Here is a 17,189-nt window from a genome sequence, read left to right on the forward strand (position 1 = left end):
CTATGCACGACCCCCCCATCCCCTGGAAATGAAAGAAATAGCTCCATGGGGTGTAATCCCGATGAGGTATTTTATGGTCTGTGTACCCTTGTAATGAGAGTATGTTTGTGCGCGTGCCTTTAAATTAGATGGTCTTTCTGTTCGAATCTCAAAACAGTCAACAATGATTGCTACTCGTTTTCCAAAAGTTTCAGTAAACTGTGGAGGCATTGTCGCCTGCAGACAGTGCCTCTCAGGCCAGTGCACCAGTGCTCCTAAGTGGGCATACAAAACATCAATGGTATCGGTGAAGACAGAAGACAGTGTTTTGTGCGACACATGGAATAGATGACAAAGATGCTGGACTGGAAGATCAAGTCTCAGACGCATTAGTGTGAGTAAGAGCATTTGGAAACCTGTCAGTTTCTTCGGTATTGGCAGGAAATCTTTGACAGTGTTGAAGAGGGACATTAAGACTGCATAACAATATAGTCCAGTGTAATATCTTACTTTTTCGGTATCGTCCTTTAAGAAAGTTTCATTCAGCTCTGTCTTTTGCAACTGTGCTCGAAGCAGTCTGTTCTCCTCCAACAGCCGGTTTATTTCTGCTCTGCCCTGTTGACTGCACACACAGTCCTTCGTCTGCCCTTCAGCTTCCGTGACGCTGTCACTCCCATCACCACTGTCCACATTTGCAGCTGGTACGTCAACCTCCACTTGTCCAACACAACTGCTGTCCACTGCCTCCATGACATGGTTGTTGTTCTTCTGTCAGACCTTCATCGATCATCAAGCCTGTAAGATAAAAAATAGTGCATAGACTTAAGGTTAATGTACACCAATATTCCAATGACAGGTGTGTGATTCATCTTTAAGTTATGTGCGGATTAGTGTACCATAAGAGCAATTTAGTATGTTTTCAGAGGGGGGTGTTTACCTGCAATGGGTGCTCTTTTTCGCTTCCGTTGCATACGCCTTGCGTGCCGGTCCGAGTCTGACACAGGTTTGTCGTCGTGCCCCATGTGCAGTGTTGGTGCCCAGTCTGGATTTGTTACATCCATTTCATATGCTGGTTTGCCTGCAATAATGCCAAATCAAAAGCTACTCAGTCGACATGACGTGGTTCTGCAGCATCACACATTAGCATGTTTTATCTCATTATCTATGACCGCAGCGCATTGAAAAAAACCCCACTAAAAGCCTTTTGGTTTGGTCCTTTTACAGCATCCTGCCATGCGATTACATTTGTTCCTGACCACCGAGAACACTCACGTTAACTTTTATCGAGTGGAAAAAAAGTTAGCGTGTTTATATTGTGCTAACATAGCTGTGTTACTAGCGGTCACGTAGCACATCATTATATACCAGCTAGCCCAAGTTCAGTAACCCTACAAATCAATCAATCAAGCTTTATTTATAAAGCACTTTTCATACAGAAAAAATGTAGCACAAAGTGCTTTACATAGTTAAAAGCAGCCCACCCCACCCTCCAACTCACTCCCCACACTCTCAATACACATATATCCCCCCACCCCCACCCACACACACACATACACACACGCGCACACTTAAAGAGTAAAAATTGGGCTGGGCTCGCATGAGCCAAGTGAGGAAACATTATAACAGAGAGCCGTCTGCACCGGGAGCCGGTCACAGACCGCAGCCTCCGGGCTGGGCACACAGCCGGAGGGAGGCCAAGGAGCCCCCCAACCAGGCTGAGAGGACCCCAGAGACCAGCAGCCACGGTCAATAACAGCCCCGGTGCAGAGAGCGCCCTCCGAGGAAACACTGGAGATATGACGCAATACGATATATACAGGGTAAAATGATAAAATAAATAAGAACAGGATACAATATAAATATAAATATAAATAGAGTAAGAAGATTAAAAAATGAATAAGAATAAAATCAAAAAATATTAGGTAAATCCTAAATTAATAATAGAATAACAGGATAGAATAAATAAGCATAAAAAATAAATAAACGCTAAGTAAAAGCTAAATTAAAAAGGTGGGTCTTGAGCCTGTTCTTAAAAACATGTACGTTCTCTGCGGCCCTGAGCTCCTCCGGCAGGCTGTTCCACAGACGAGGACCATACCACTGAAAAGCTGCCTCTCCGTGAGTATGTGTCCTGACTTTAGGGACAATCAAAAGGCCAGTACCAGAGGACCTCAGGGTCCGCGAGGGTTCGTATGGTAAAAGCAGATCTGAGAGATAAGAAGGCCCAAGACCATTAAGACATTTAAAAACCAATAAAAGAACTTTAAAATCGATCCTGAAACACACGGGGAGCCAATGCAGCGATTCTAAAACCGGTGTAATGTGGGCCCGCCCTCTGGTCTTCGTCAGCACACGAGCTGCCGAGTTTTGCAAGAGTTGTAAAGTTGAAATATTCTTCTTAGGAAGACCAGAGAGCAGGGCATTACAGTAATCAATGCGACTGGCAATAAAAGCATGCATCAGCATCTCCGTGTTGGCCCGAGAGAGAATAGGGCGGACTCTGGCTATATTTTTTAGATGATAAAATCCAATTTTGGTTACATGTTTAACATGTGGGATAAAACCAAGCTCAGAGTCAAAAATAACACCCAGGTTTTTCACTTGTAGCGAAGGACATAGTGAAAATGCCTCTAATTTAGACAAGAGTTTCTCTCTCTGAGCCTCAGGACCGACAATTAAAACTTCAGTTTTGTCCTGGTTAAGCTGTAAAAAGTTTTCTGCCATCCAAGATCTTATATCCAAGATACAGTTAAAAAGGGCATCCATTGGTCTGGTGTCATCAGGAGACACGGAGATGTACAGCTGCGTGTCATCAGCGTAACTGTGGAAGTTCACTCCATGCCTCCTGATGACACTGCCGAGAGGCAACATATACAAATTAAAAAGTACAGGGCCTAGAACCGACCCTTGAGGCACACCACATGTCATTTTATGGATCTTAGAGGAGCATGTATCCATACTCACCATAAAAGATCTGTCAGAGAGATAGGAAGTGAACCAGTTGTGTACAGCACCAGAGAGGCCCACCATGTGTTTTAGTCTGTTTAAAAGAATAGCGTGGTCTACTGTATCAAAGGCTGCGCTTAGATCCAGCAGCACCAGGACTGAGAGCTTTTGGGCGTCCCAGTTACATCTAAGATCATTTAAAACCTTTAGGAGAGCCGTCTCTGTGCTGTGGTTCACCCTAAATCCAGACTGGAATATCTCCAGGATCTGTCTATCATTGAGAAAATCAGTAATCTGAGTAAAAACAAGTTTTTCTAAGACTTTACTTAAAAATGGTAAGTTGGATACAGGTCTGTAGTTATTAAAATCATTACAATCCAAATTGCTCTTCTTCAGAAGGGGCCTCACCACCGCCGTTTTAAAGGCAGCAGGGAAGACACCCAACTGAAGAGAGCAATTCATCATGTATAAAAGCTCAGCCTCAAAAAATCCATAAAGTGTTTTAAAGAGTGAAGAGGGGATTGGATCTAAAAGACATGTGGTGGGTCTCACTGTGGAGAAAACCTTCTGAAAGTTCTCAGCATTAACCAGGACAAAGCTGTCCAGTGTCTCCTCAGGTACAATCGAGCCCTCAGATGTGTTTACAATCATATCGCGATTAGATAAAATATCAGATCTGATGGCGCTGATCTTTCCCCTGAAGTGGTCTGCAAACTGCTCACAGAGCGAGTCTGTGGGGGTTCTTTGGGAGCTGTTAAAATCAGGGTTAAATAAATGATCTATGGTGGAAAAGAGGACCTTGGGATTATTTTTGTTAATACTGATTATTTTGGCGAAGTATGAATTTCTTGACTTCCTTAATGTATTATTGTACATTTTAAATTGCTCGGAAAATATTTGATGGTTGATATTATTTTTATTTTTCCTCCATCTCCTTTCTGCTGCCCTGCAATTTCTTTTGAGTTTTTTGACTTCTTCGTTTCTCCAGGGTGATGCATGTTTTACGTTAATCTTTTTGGTGGTGAGTGGAGCAACGGAGTCAAGGCTTTTCTTCAGTTTGCTGTTAAAATAACTAAAAATCAAATCGCAGGGTGCAGGTAAAATCACAGGGGGGCATTTGACTAAAACCCTGGTAAAATTTGCAGCCACTGTCACTGCTGTTTAGTTTTCTGTCTTCATTTATGTTGGAAGTGATAAGAAAGCTGTACGTTTTAATTTGTTTCCAAAACCCCGCAGTCAGGACATGCTATATTGTATTTAGATAGAAGCTAGCGAGCTAACTTGCTGCTAACTTCTAACTCATATGTCATAAATTCCATTGTCATGGGTGCCTGGATGTTTAACTCAGTTGTTACACCTGGTAGAGCAGAACGCTGATAATTTTATTAAAGATGAAAGACTTAAGACAGTGTTTTAACTCTCAGTAATGCCACAGTGATCATTTGATATATGGACCTGCAGCAGAGTTTAGGCCCAGACACGGCTAGTGACGTCAGACTCAACAATCGGATAGTGATATGAATTACTTTAGAACTCACCGGAGAGAAAATGCCGCGAGCAAACCAACAAAAAGCTGGGGATTGCACGGAACTCGATATCCGCTCGTCTCACCGCTGCAATCCATGCCTGGCGTCTTTGTTTGGTGATATCGGATACATGGGATCCCTCACGTTGCCGCCAGGATGGAAAACGATTAAAAGATTAATCCAGTTTCTTGCCTTCACGATCGTGAGATCTAACATTGCAACCGACTACACACGTACCACCATAGCTGAAGCTGTATCCTTTGTCTGGCCTACTGTGATGGCGGCAGGGGGCGCATTCTAAAATGTCATGTGACAATCTGATTCATGAAGAGTGATGATGTCACAAGGACATGTGATGATGTCACAAGGACATGTGATGATGTCACAAGCACATGCCTTTGAGCCTTTTCTATAAATAGGGGTCAGGAGCAGCAAGTTTTAGTCAGTTTGTTCGCAGCCTTCAAACGTTCGACCAGAGATATATTTGAAAGTATTTGTAAACCTCTTCAGAGTCACTGTGCACAGGATTAAAAATGTATCCACGAAAATGCCAACAAAGAATAAACAATCTTGCTGCCTCTCCTTCGAGGTCTGGCCGGCCACTCACTTCAAGAGGGAAGCCTGATATGACACGATCCATTGGTGCCTCATCAGTCCAAAGGACATTACAGGAAAACTCCGACCTACATGCAAAAATTAAACAAATTGAAGAAGAGAAGCTTCAACTGGAGGAGAAGTGCAGACAATTGGAAGCACGAAATCAAGAGCTGGAAAAACAACAGCAACGCCAGCCTTACACAAAAATTATTAGTGAGGCCTGGGAAGGAAAGTTTGGTGAAGCACGACAGAAGATTTTGTTCCTGATGAAGGAAAACAAGACAAAGAGTGCTGAATTAAAAGAAACGTCTGCCCAGCTTCAACGCGCGAATGCTACTATTGGGGAGATGCAAAGGGATCTCCAAAACATGGAGCAAAAGAATCAGGCGCTCCAAGGAACGCTTGATGAAGCTATGGAACAAACTGCACAAATCCTCGGACAGAAAAAGGAAGGGGTCACACAAATGCAGGACCAACTCAAAGGCATAAAGAAAAAATACGAAGTGCTGAAAGTCAGGCTGGATGAAACAGAGTGCAAAAAAAAAGAGCTTCTTCAAGAGAAAGAGCAACAGGAAGAAGAAAAAAAACGTATTCTCCAGGACTCAGACAACTTGAAGCGCGAAAACGCTGAAATGCTTGCACAAAAGCAGCAACAAGAGAAAATAAATGAAGACCTGCAGCGTAAGCTTCAAGAAATCACAAGAAGAAATGAGCAGTTAGAAAAGATGCACAAGGAAAAACAACAGCAAAATACAGACAAGTGCAATCTATTAAAAGAAATGGAGCAAAGATGCCAGAAACTTGAGAAGGAAGTTGAAGAAACAACCGATCAGTTGAGAACCCTCATCCTAGAGAAAAAAGTGGTCGTGGAAAAGCTCATGGAAAAGAAGAAAAAACGTTTCCGCTTCTTCTGGAGGAGGGACACTCCTGCTTTTTCTACTTTTTCTATTTTTTCTACTGCTGACGTCACCTCGTCTCCCTCCACCTCTGTTCCATCTTAATTTTCACCTCTCCTCTCCCCTTCTCTCCTAACACTTCTTCCCTCTCTCCTTCATCTTTTTTCACCCCAACCAGTCCCGGCAGTTGACTGCCCCTCGTGAGCCTGGTTCTGCCGGAAGTTTCTGCCCGTTTAAAGGCAGTTTTTCTTCCCCACTGTCGCCTAGTGCTTGCTCAGAGGGGATTGTTGGGGTTTTCTCTTTTCTTTTTTTTTCCCTTCTTATTACCATTTTCCTTTATTTACCGATTTGTTTTGTTTACTTTTCTTTTATGTTGTTTCTTTATTTACTTGTTTAACTTTTTTTCAACTTATGTAATAAACTAATAAACCAATTGAATTTATCCTCTGCGTATTTTACATCTAATCTTTAAAGAATATTTCCAAAACATTTTCAAACATCACGATCTGTCTTTTGTTTGCTTGTTAAAACCCCGTAAATGGTGAAGTAAAAACCCTGTGATATGGTTTAAAACATCAAAATAGACTAAACAACTAGTCTAAAACTAAGAGACACAGGATAAAGTTGGTGTGAAGGTTTCAGTCTGTGAATGAATCTAAGCACCATCACCTTAACTTTAAATTCATCTCTGTTACCCTCTTTGTGACTGAACTCTGACCGTGAGCACCACAGCCACTGCGCACCAGTCACACGCACTTTAAATCCATCACAGTAAACCAGTTAGTTTACCTCAGTTTGTTTTGCAGCACATTTCACAACATGCAAAAGCATAATGTGCCATGTACAGACTCAAAATCTGATTTAAAAACATGAGGACTGACCTGTAAGCTTTACATTTACAGTTTATCACATACCACTGAGCAGTTCTTACCTGTAATTCTAAGCCCTCTTCTTCCTTTTCTGGTTTAAAACATCAAATTAGACTAAACAACTAGTCTAAAACCAAGAGACACTTAAATATTAAGTTAAACCTCTGGGGTTGCCGGACGCGTCGGCGCGTCAAAATCACATGACCAATTTAAGACGACACAGCTACAAGATGCAGCGATTCAGAGGCTGTATCCCAATTCAGGGTCTGCAGCCTTAAAGGCCGCATTTTAAGGCCGATTACGTCACAGCGACGCGACGAAGGCCTAAAAATAAATGTTTGTTTCAGTTCTATGAAGTTCTATGAGTATTTTGGATTAGTAGCACTGCTGTGTTTGTTGCATCATATTGCTGTAATTGTTTATATGCTTTATATATTCTGAGGTAAGTTGATCTATAGTGTTACATCATATTCTATAAGGATGTTATGTGTTTGTGTACTTTCTGCCCAGTTTGACCCATTTAGCAGAAGTCAGCTTGGTTCCACTTGCCTCTTACCCGTGATTTCAGTGGAAATTTCAAATTCAGGATCTGACACACACTGTTTCATGTCCTACACAGTTCTTGCAAGTTCATAGAAATTTCTGTTCAATTAGAACCAAATATTTGAGTTGATGGTTGAAATTGTTGTTGTAATTTGTGTTTTAAATATTTTTAGATTGATGTTTTGTTTCCTTTACAATATTGTAAAGGAAACAAAACATCAATCTAAAAATTGTCCTCTTTTTTATTTTTTTATTTGGGCTTCTTAAATTTATTTTGGGCTACCAAAAACTGAAGAGTGCCTGCCCGAAGGGCTACCAGGGATTTTGAAATTTTGCGAGCCCTGCTTATGCAAGGTAAGTTTCATGTTGGACTCATGGTTCTTTGTTAGTCCAGTTTAGGATGACGTATGTATCATATCAAAACTATGTCATATCAAAACAACCCCACACCTGCAGTTGTTTCAGTTTTTCACAGGTGTTTCCTGTCAGCTGGTCAACCTCACTCAGGTGGACATCCATATCAGCCAACCAAACGACAAGCTCCTCCCTTTGTGCTTCAAATCCCTCCCACTCTGAGACAAGGAGCTGAGAGAGAAAACAAGGGTCAATTATAAAGAAGAGAGAAAAGTGAAACCCTCCTGAGAAGGTCTGACTCGCATACCTGCAGTCGACCTATGATTGGCGTTCACGTCATCCCAGCGGCGGCCGCACTCCCTCGCCAATGCCAGCAGCCAAGTCTGCAGGGTGCCCTGGAAGAGCAGAGTTAATGTTCGACTCCTCCTGGTCAGGCTCTCCAGCTGGATGAGCCGAGGTCTCCCCTCTCGCCGCCGCCTCTGAACACACAAACACAAATTGCATGTGAAGCAGGAGGTGCAGATTTTTTTTGCTATTGTTTTCTAAATCCAGGCTTGATCACGTGGAGGTATTTGGAAAACTTTTTTTGGCCAGCGGACGACTGTTGTCTCGCAGAAAGTCAAATCAAATGTATGCGATACACAATCAATTCACAAGAACACATTAAAACAGAAGGTGCCTGATTTCAACTCAATTCTGCATCAAAACAGGGTAACAGAATTAAAACGAGTGTTTGCAGCAAATGTGAGCACAAAGCCTCACTTTGTACAAGCCTGCTATTAAAGTTCTCCTCTATGCAGACAACCTTCCTGTTTTCAAGGCACAACTTGGATCTGCTGCACAAATCTTATGGATACACGCTAAATGAAACAGTAGTGTGCACGACTCCAGATTCTGATCCCTCGTCCTAATATGGTCCTAAAAGGCTCACAAAAAACAACATAGCGATAGCAATAAAGCAAATGTTGAGGCTTCTAAATACAAAGTCCATAAACCAATGGCTGACATGGGTTTTATCATAAGGGTGATAAATATACAACATATGTTCTTAAGACTAAAAGTATAATACAGATTTTAGTCTGAGAGATCTGATGTTCATTTACCTGCAGATGCACTATACGTGCCTGCTCCGTGGTTTTCCACAACATTTTGCACATCACTATTTAATACAGGAAGTAGGTAGGTGAACTAAAACAAGTCATCTTTCTTTGTGAGAGGACAATATTAATGAAATAAACCTCAATGACATCATAGGGATCCCTAAAGATGCTCCTGCTGCTTTTCTTCCTCCTCATCCTAAACTTCCTTCTCCTCGACTTTCATCCAATTGTACTTCAATCTACTTGTGTTTCTCCCCCTCCTCTTCCTCATTTTGTTGGAGCTGTGAACAGAATTAGTGTGAATCTGAATTAATTTGTGCAAAAAAGTAAAATCTACAGCTTTTCAGTCAGAGGTGGTCTTTTGATTTAAGCCGGGTAGAGTAGATTTATGTGTTGATGCTGCCTGCTTCATCTCTGCGACTGGCTGCTGAGTGATATTTACACCCCGGCTGGATTACAAACTTTAACCACGTGCTGCACTTTGGCCCAGCGTTGATACCTCTTGTTAGTATAATGAACTCTTCTTGGCTTAATGTATGATGGTGGATAAATGAAATGTACAAAGAAAATTTAACTATATTACAAAAGGACATCTATCTTGGTAACATCAAATGACCGGAGCATAACTTGTTAACTAGTCTGAAAATAAGTTATACAGGAACAGTCACAGACACACCTTCTCATGTGTCACATTTCTATTCATTCAAAACACTTATGCATTGCTGTATTTTATACAGGCTGATGTGAGTATTTACACACACACACACACACACACACACACACACACACACACACACACACACACACACACACACACACACACACACACACACACACACACACACCAGCTTATTTCTCTCTTATCCAGAGAAATCCTTTCATCAGCCTTTCAATGCTGGGTAATCAAAGTATAAAGAACCATGCCAGTCTCCTATTGCCAGAGGCTGAAGTGTGTGTGCAGTCACCAGGTGATAATCTGATATCATGTACTTCCCCACTGATGTTAGTGGGGAAGTACGATAGTGGCTCAAGAGTTGGGAGTTCGCCTTGTAATCGGAAGGTTGCCGGTTCGAGCCCCGGCTTGGACAGTCTCGATCGTTGTGTCATTGGGCAAGACACTTCACCCGTTGCCTACTGGTGGTGGTCAGAGGGCCCGGTGGCGCCAGTGTCCGGCAGCCTCGCCTCTGTCAGTGCGCCCCAGGGTGGCTGTGGTTACAATGTAGCTTGCTATCACCAGTGTGTGAATGTGTGCGTGAATGGGTGGATGACTGGATATGTAAAGCGCTTTGGGGTCCTTAGGGACTAGTAAAGCGCTATATAAATACAGGCCATTTACCATTTACCATGTTAAGTAATATGAAAAAAAAAATGAATCCCACCTTAGGCCGAATGTGTGACTCTCTTCGTAGTGGAAGAGAGAATGAATCTTCCCATCCGAATTCACGGCAATCAGTCTGTCAATCAAATCCTGTGGAGTAAAATGAGAGGCTTTGAACAAGAATGCACCGGATAGGGTGCAAAACGAAAACTGTGTGGAAATTTACAATGGGTAAGGTGGAGAACGTATATCAGTCTCAGTGTGAGAGGGTTTATTTGAATGCGTTTGAAGTAAAACAAATGGGTGGGTGGTGTTTGGAGGCCAAATAAAAAGTGCAAACATGCCCTCAGATGGATGACAAAAAAAAACTGCAGTGTGTGGAAAAGAAGAAGAAGAAAAACACTTACAGGTATGGAGGTTGGCATCTCCCTCAGGGTGTATTCGCTTTTGTTGGCCAAAGACTGTCGGCCCAGCAGTTGCCACACCGACTGGGAAGAGGAGAGGAGGTTGACCAAGTACAGGAAGGACTGAAGAGGAAAGTAAATACAGCAGCTGTTAGAGAGAAAAAATGTATTTGCTTTTAAAGACCATTGTGAATGCATTTGTGCACGTCATGGATTGATCAAATCCTAACACATAATAATAATATAACACTATTCAACTACAAACACTACCGATAATATGACAAATAATATCTGTAGTATTCAAAGCAAAACAAAATGTAAAAAGAATTTATGATTGCAAAGATAAAACATGGTTTACCACACTCTCAAAACTGAATAAGACATATATTCTGAGCAGAGTGGTTGAGCAGAAACCTATTGCAGCCTGAAGAATATTAAACTACAGGAAAGCTCCCTGCATTTTTCACTGGGTCTGGTAGAACAGGGAAAACATATCATCAAAAGCATCAAAGGAAAAAAAGAGAGACACTTGCACAAACGAGCTACAACTTAGATTATATTAAACAGCTTCAAAGAAACGTAAAGAAAAAAACAAGATACGATGGATTTTTTTTTTCTAAAATAGAAATATCTATACTTTCATGTGTCTTCTGATGTTTCTGTGCATGTGTGAACTTATCTTCATATGTACTACCAAACCTCCTACTGTACTTAGCACAGATTAAAGCAAAGACTCGAGTTAATTCACCAAAGTGCTGGTGTGTGTATATTTAGTTTTCCTTTGACCTCAGCATATATGTATAACCCACTGATAAGGCAGACTTTAAAGTCGCCTGTGGCAGGACACAGTTTACACATCACTGGCTGTCCGTATTCACTTGGCTAGTCTCTCTGAGAGAGATGACTTGGCTGCTGTCAGAGGCCAAGCATCAGACACACACAGACAGGCTCACGCTGGAGCTTGTTGAAGCTTTCCTGAGAGAAATTCTGCCAAAAACATAACTAAAAATGCAGTCTTATGAAAGTAAGGCTTATTTGCCCAGACACCCATAAACCAATCAGCAAAAAGCCTTTCTTGTTAACAAAATCACTATTGCCAGTTTCTTAAATATGAATATTCACAAGTGAATTTTCTACATGGCTGCTGGTATCACAGCAACACATGGACCACTATTCTGAGTCCTGGGTTAATAATAATTGGAATCAATTTAATTTTAATCAATTTAAACACCTTTGTAACCAGTGAGCTAAAAACATGATGGAAAAGCAAAACTTCTAAGAGATCTGTGTCTGTACTATTATGTAGATATCTAAAAATTGGGGCATTGTGGGCTCCAGGAAGTTTCTCCTTCTCCCTCTCTCTCTCACACACACACGCACGCACATACATACAATACCTTAATGCAACTCCTATCTGTGGGGTCAATGGGAGTTGGTTTGGGACGGACCACTCTGATGTCGTCACTGCTGCACTCAAGAACAGACCATAGCTCTAGTACCAGGGCCCGAATAAAGCCTGAGACAGAACACGGAGAAATTTGTTGTACCAAACATTTATTTGAAATAGCAGCAACTAAAATTATTAACAGTGCTTTAATAAATAAACGACTGACTTTGTTATTGTGTCCAATCTTTTAAAGAAATCTGTCTTTGCATTGCTGGCACCGTTTTGATTGGAGGATTTGAATCTCAGGAAGGAAGGAATTTATAATGCCACTCCCTTTGATCCCATTTAATCTCTTCCCTGTTGCACTTTGGCCTGTCAGTAACTACATTTGAATTTTGCAGCTTCTGATTGGCTATACTTTTACAGTGTAAAAGTATAGCCTTTATTGCACATAAAGGCTGGATAAAAACGTTAATGCAATCAAAATGTACGCAGCCCTCGCTGGAAAACTGGGGATACAGTACAGTACATAAATGATGAAGCAAAGACAAAACATTAGTGTCATGGAAGAAGAAATAGTCAGTGCATCACGGGAAGCTCCCAGCAATAAAACCTGCATTTGTATTGACACATAAACCTTAATTTGTGAGCAATTTTCAGTGTATTTCAGTTAAATTAACGAGACAAATATAACAAAAGGGATTTTATACTTAGAAGAAGAATATGAAATTGAAATATTAAACTAAGAAAACTATAAATACTGCAGTTCTAGAGTTACAGATATACAATTAAGCTTTGCATATCAGTGCTGTATAACCCAGGGAATGTACTTTTTTTTTTATAATTGAATAGTAATGGAAATCATGAACTGTTTTTCAGAGGTCATAGATCAAATGAGCAGTAGAGTTTTTCTCACAGAATGGTTCTTTCACATAGAAAGCAGTGTGTGCTGCAGGTTTAGCAAATGGCCCATCATTTGTAAGCTCTGTCTGGACTATATCACTTTTTGAGGTCATCCTTCTTTCTGTCAGTCTGCCCAAAACATCAACGGTATCGGTGAAGACAGAAGACAGTGACACATGGAATAGATGACAAGGATGCTGGACTGGAAGATCAAGTCTCAGACGCATTAGTGTGAGTAAGAGCATTTGGAAACCTGTCAGTTTCTTCGATATTGGCAGGAAATCTTTGACAGTGTTGAAGAGGGACATTAAGACTGCATAACAATATAGTCCAGTGTAATATCTTACTTTTTCGGTATCGTCCTTTAAGAAAGTTTCATTCAGCTCTGTCTTTTGCAACTGTGCTCGAAGCAGTCTGTTCTCCTCCAACAGCCGGTTTATTTCTGCTCTGCCCTGTTGACTGCACACACAGTCCTTCGTCTGCCCTTCAGCTTCCGTGACGCTGTCACTCCCATCACCACTGGATTTGTTACATCCATTTCATATGCTGGTTTGCCTGCAATAATGCCAAATCAAAAGCTACTCAGTCGACATGACGTGGTTCTGCAGCATCACACATTAGCATGTTTTATCTCATTATCTATGACCGCAGCGCATTGAAAAAAAAACCCACTAAAAGCCTTTTAGTTTGGTCCTTTTACAGCATCCTGCCATGCGATTACATTTGTTCCTGACCACCGAGAACACTCACGTTAACTTTTATCGAGTGGAAAAAAAGTTAGCGTGTTTATATTATGCTAACATAGCTGTGTCGCTAGCGGTCACGTAGCACATCATTATATACCAGCTAGCCCAAGTTCAGTAACCCTACAAATGTCACTGCTGTTTAGTTTTCTGTCTTCATTTATGTTGGAAGTGATAAGAAAGCTGTACGTTTTAATTTGTTTCCAAAACCCCGCAGTCAGGACATGCTATATTGTATTTAGATAGAAGCTAGCGAGCTAACTTGCTGCTAACTTCTAACTCATATGTCATAAATTCCATTGTCATGGATGCCTGGATGTTTAACTCAGTTGTTACACCTGGTAGAGCAGAACGCTGATAATTTTATTAAAGATGAAAGACTTAAGACAGTGTTTTAACTCTCAGTAATGCCACAGTGATCATTTGATATATGGACCTGCAGCAGAGTTTAGGCCCAGACACGGCTAGTGACGTCAGACTGAACAATCGGATAGTGATATGAATTACTTTAGAACTCACCGGAGAGAAAATGCCGCGAGCAAACCAACAAAAAGCTGGGGATTGCACGGAACTCGATATCCGCTCGTCTCACCGCTGCAATCCATGCCTGGCGTCTTTGTTTGGTGGATACATGGGATCCCTCACGTTGCCGCCAGGATGGAAAACGATGAAAAGATTAATCCAGTTTCTTGCCTTCACGATCGTGAGCTCTAACGTTGCAACCGACTACACACAGTCACTGCTTTGCTGTGCTTCTGCAGCATATCCAGTAATGGTGACAAATCCTCCAGCGTTGCAATAGGAAGCTGCTCTTAAGCGCAGAAAGAATTGTTTCCAGGGATTTCTATTTGTATCCAGCTTGGCGTGCAGGATCCTTTGTGTAATCTATGCTTACATATGTATTTTACACACAGACAATGTGAAAAATACAACACATTGCTATGGATTGATGCTGAAAGTGCTAATTGCACTAAAAAATTTAGCTGAAAAAATAACACCAACTAAATAGATAAGCATGTCTGTTAACAAAAAAACCCAAACGCTTTACCCAACTGGGGTTTTTCAACTACCTCAGGGACAAAGCTTTACCAAAATCTTCCAACTCAGACCCTGTGACAAGGTCTGTGAAAACCACGTTTTTATGCCTGAAATTCTACAGTACTACACTCCCACCAGATGAGCTCATGCAGCCTGTCACGAACCGGGACATACAACCATGACAAAACAGGAGATGCACACACAATTTATTGTGTTATTAATTTAGATCAACTGTGCTAATATAGTATACCAAAATGAAAACAATAACTCAAATTTCTCATGTACACTTTCTACAGAGGCACCATCGAGAGCATCCTGTCGAGCTGCATCACTGTGTGGTTTGGAGCCTGCAATGCGTCCTGTCATAGAACCCTCCAACGCATAGTGAGAGCTGCAGAGAGGATCATTGGTGTCTCTCTCCCCTCCCTCCAGGACATTTACAGCACCCGTCTCACTAAAAAAGCCCTTTGCATAGCGGCTGATCCCACGCACCCAATGCAAAGCTTCTTCAAGCTGCTGCCGTCAGGGAGGAGACTGCGGAGTCTCCAGGCCAGGACCAGCAGACTGAAGGACAGCTTCATCCATCAGGCTGTCAGGAAGCTTAACTCCCTCCCGATTCTGCCCCCTCTCCCCTCCTCTCCTCCATGGTCTCACTGAACTCTGTCACATACACACACACACACTCACTGGCCTGCACCAGTTACCAGTCACTTTGTGGAGCATTGGACTGCCATTACCTCATAAGACTTTGTTGTTATACTATCTCTAACCGTATATTACTAGATGTCCATTTGCACTATTTGCCTATTTGCACTACTCTGCCTGGTTTACACTCAATGTCATTTACCCATACCTGAATATTGTATATTGTATATTGCATAGCTTTCTTGTTAAATTGTATTGTATTTATTTAAATTTTTACTTTTTAATTATTTTATTTGCATTTTTTAATCACTCTCTTATATTTAAATGTTCATTTGCTATTTCATCTAGGGTTTGAGAGTAACGAAATTTCTATTCTCTGTATGTCCTGTACATGTGGCAGAATTGACAAATAAAGTTGACTTTGACTTTGAGATATTTGAGGTTGTGCTGAAAATAATGGTGCCAAATAAGGCAAGAAAAACATATTTTAAAGGTGAAATATAGAGGTAAAATCAAAAATAGTCAAGAATGGCCAATTATACCCTGGACCACAGAGGGTTAAATTTGAAAACGGTTTTAAAAAAAAACATCCCCATTCTAAAATGTCATGTGACAATCTGATTCATGAAGAGTGATGATGTCACAAGGACATGTGATGATGTCACAAGGACATGTGAGGATGTCACAAGCACATGCCTTTGAGCCTTTGAAGTTTTTCTATAAATAGGGGTCAGGAGCAGCAAGTTTTAGTCAGTTTGTTCGCAGCCTTCAAACGTTCGACCAGAGCTATATTTGAAAGTATTTGTAAACCTCTTCAGAGTCACTGAAATTTTTTTTAAACGTTCTCACCAATTCACTGAGCAAACAAACACATTTCAGTCAAGATGACTTTCACCTCAAATCATCTTGAAATATGTAAAGGGACCCTTTTGGGAGGTCACTACAAGGTCGAGGGTTTCCTTGAAGAAGGGGGCTTTGGTATTGTAACCAAATGTTGCAATACAAAAACCAACAAAGTCGTTGCTATTAAAGTCAACAAGAGCGACCCTGAAATTCTGCAACAGGCGAAAATGGAAATTTACATACTGGAGAAGCTGCGAGGCTTGGATGCAGATAGATGCAACATTGTTAAATGGAATGACTTTTTCATCGACAGTGACCGCATCTGCTTAAATTTTGAACTCCTCGATGAAAGCCTGTGGCAGTACATGCGGTACCGGAGGAACCGGGTTCTCCCAGTAACAGAAATCAGGCCAGTGTTATTTCAGCTCGCAAATGCCCTGTCCCACCTGGGTTCTTTGGGAATAGTGCATGCTGACCTCAAACCTGGAAACATAATGGTTGTGGACCGCTATGAGTGTCCCATCAAAGTCAAACTTACAGACTTTGGTTTTGCATGTCCCGCATCTACAGTGATTCCTGGTGACTGTGTGGGGACGGTTGGTTATAAAGCACCTGAGGTTATGATTGGTAGTCTATTTAATGAAGCAATAGACATGTGGTCCCTGGGGCTGGTAGCTGTGGAGCTTGCTACTGGGTATCCTTTCTACCCTGGGAGAAATGATTATGATGTTTTGAAATTCATCATACAGACCCAGGGACAGCCACCAGATCATGTTTTAGACTCTGGCTTTTACACTGATAACTATTTCATAAAAGACAACTACAACGGACAACACTGGACATTTAAGACCGAAAGACAATTTCAAGATGAGACAGGTTGTCAGTCCAAGGACACTCGATGCATAAAACTTAAGTGCCTCGATGACCTTGAACAACTACTGAAGATAAGGGGGTGTTGGGAAAAAATCCAAAATGTATTTGTCAGCCTAATCAAAGAGATGTTAGCATTGGATCCAAACCAGCGCATAACACCCTCGGAGGTTCTCCACCACCCCTTTTTCAATCCTGGCCTCTCTAAGAGTTCTCCCTGCACTGACA

The 17,189-nt window shown here is 41.4% G+C and overlaps 1 protein-coding gene across 1 annotated transcript; it reads right to left on the reverse strand.

Annotated features, from left to right (window-relative positions):
- Nucleotides 1-1,083, reverse strand: LOC146618556 (uncharacterized). The gene is made up of 2 exons (XM_085371630.1): nucleotides 917-1,083; nucleotides 1-774 (listed from the first exon to the last, which is right to left on the reverse strand). The coding sequence occupies exon 2, from the start codon at nucleotides 727-729 to the stop codon at nucleotides 1-3; it is 729 nt and encodes a 242-aa protein (XP_085227756.1). The 5' UTR covers nucleotides 730-774; nucleotides 917-1,083.
- Between the last annotated feature and the right edge of the window lie 16,106 nt (nucleotides 1,084-17,189).

The sequence above is a fragment of the Diplotaxodon limnothrissa genome, linkage group LG14 (assembly GCF_057381915.1).
Source record: "Diplotaxodon limnothrissa isolate DT_005_m linkage group LG14, D_limnothrissa_male_GT1.1, whole genome shotgun sequence".
Taxonomy (NCBI): domain Eukaryota; kingdom Metazoa; phylum Chordata; class Actinopteri; order Cichliformes; family Cichlidae; genus Diplotaxodon; species Diplotaxodon limnothrissa.

Bases quoted from the DNA above. Each gene is read 5' to 3' on its own strand.
- LOC146618556 (XM_085371630.1), bottom strand. From the start codon at position 729: ATGGAGGCAGTGGACAGCAGTTGTGTTGGACAAGTGGAGGTTGACGTA.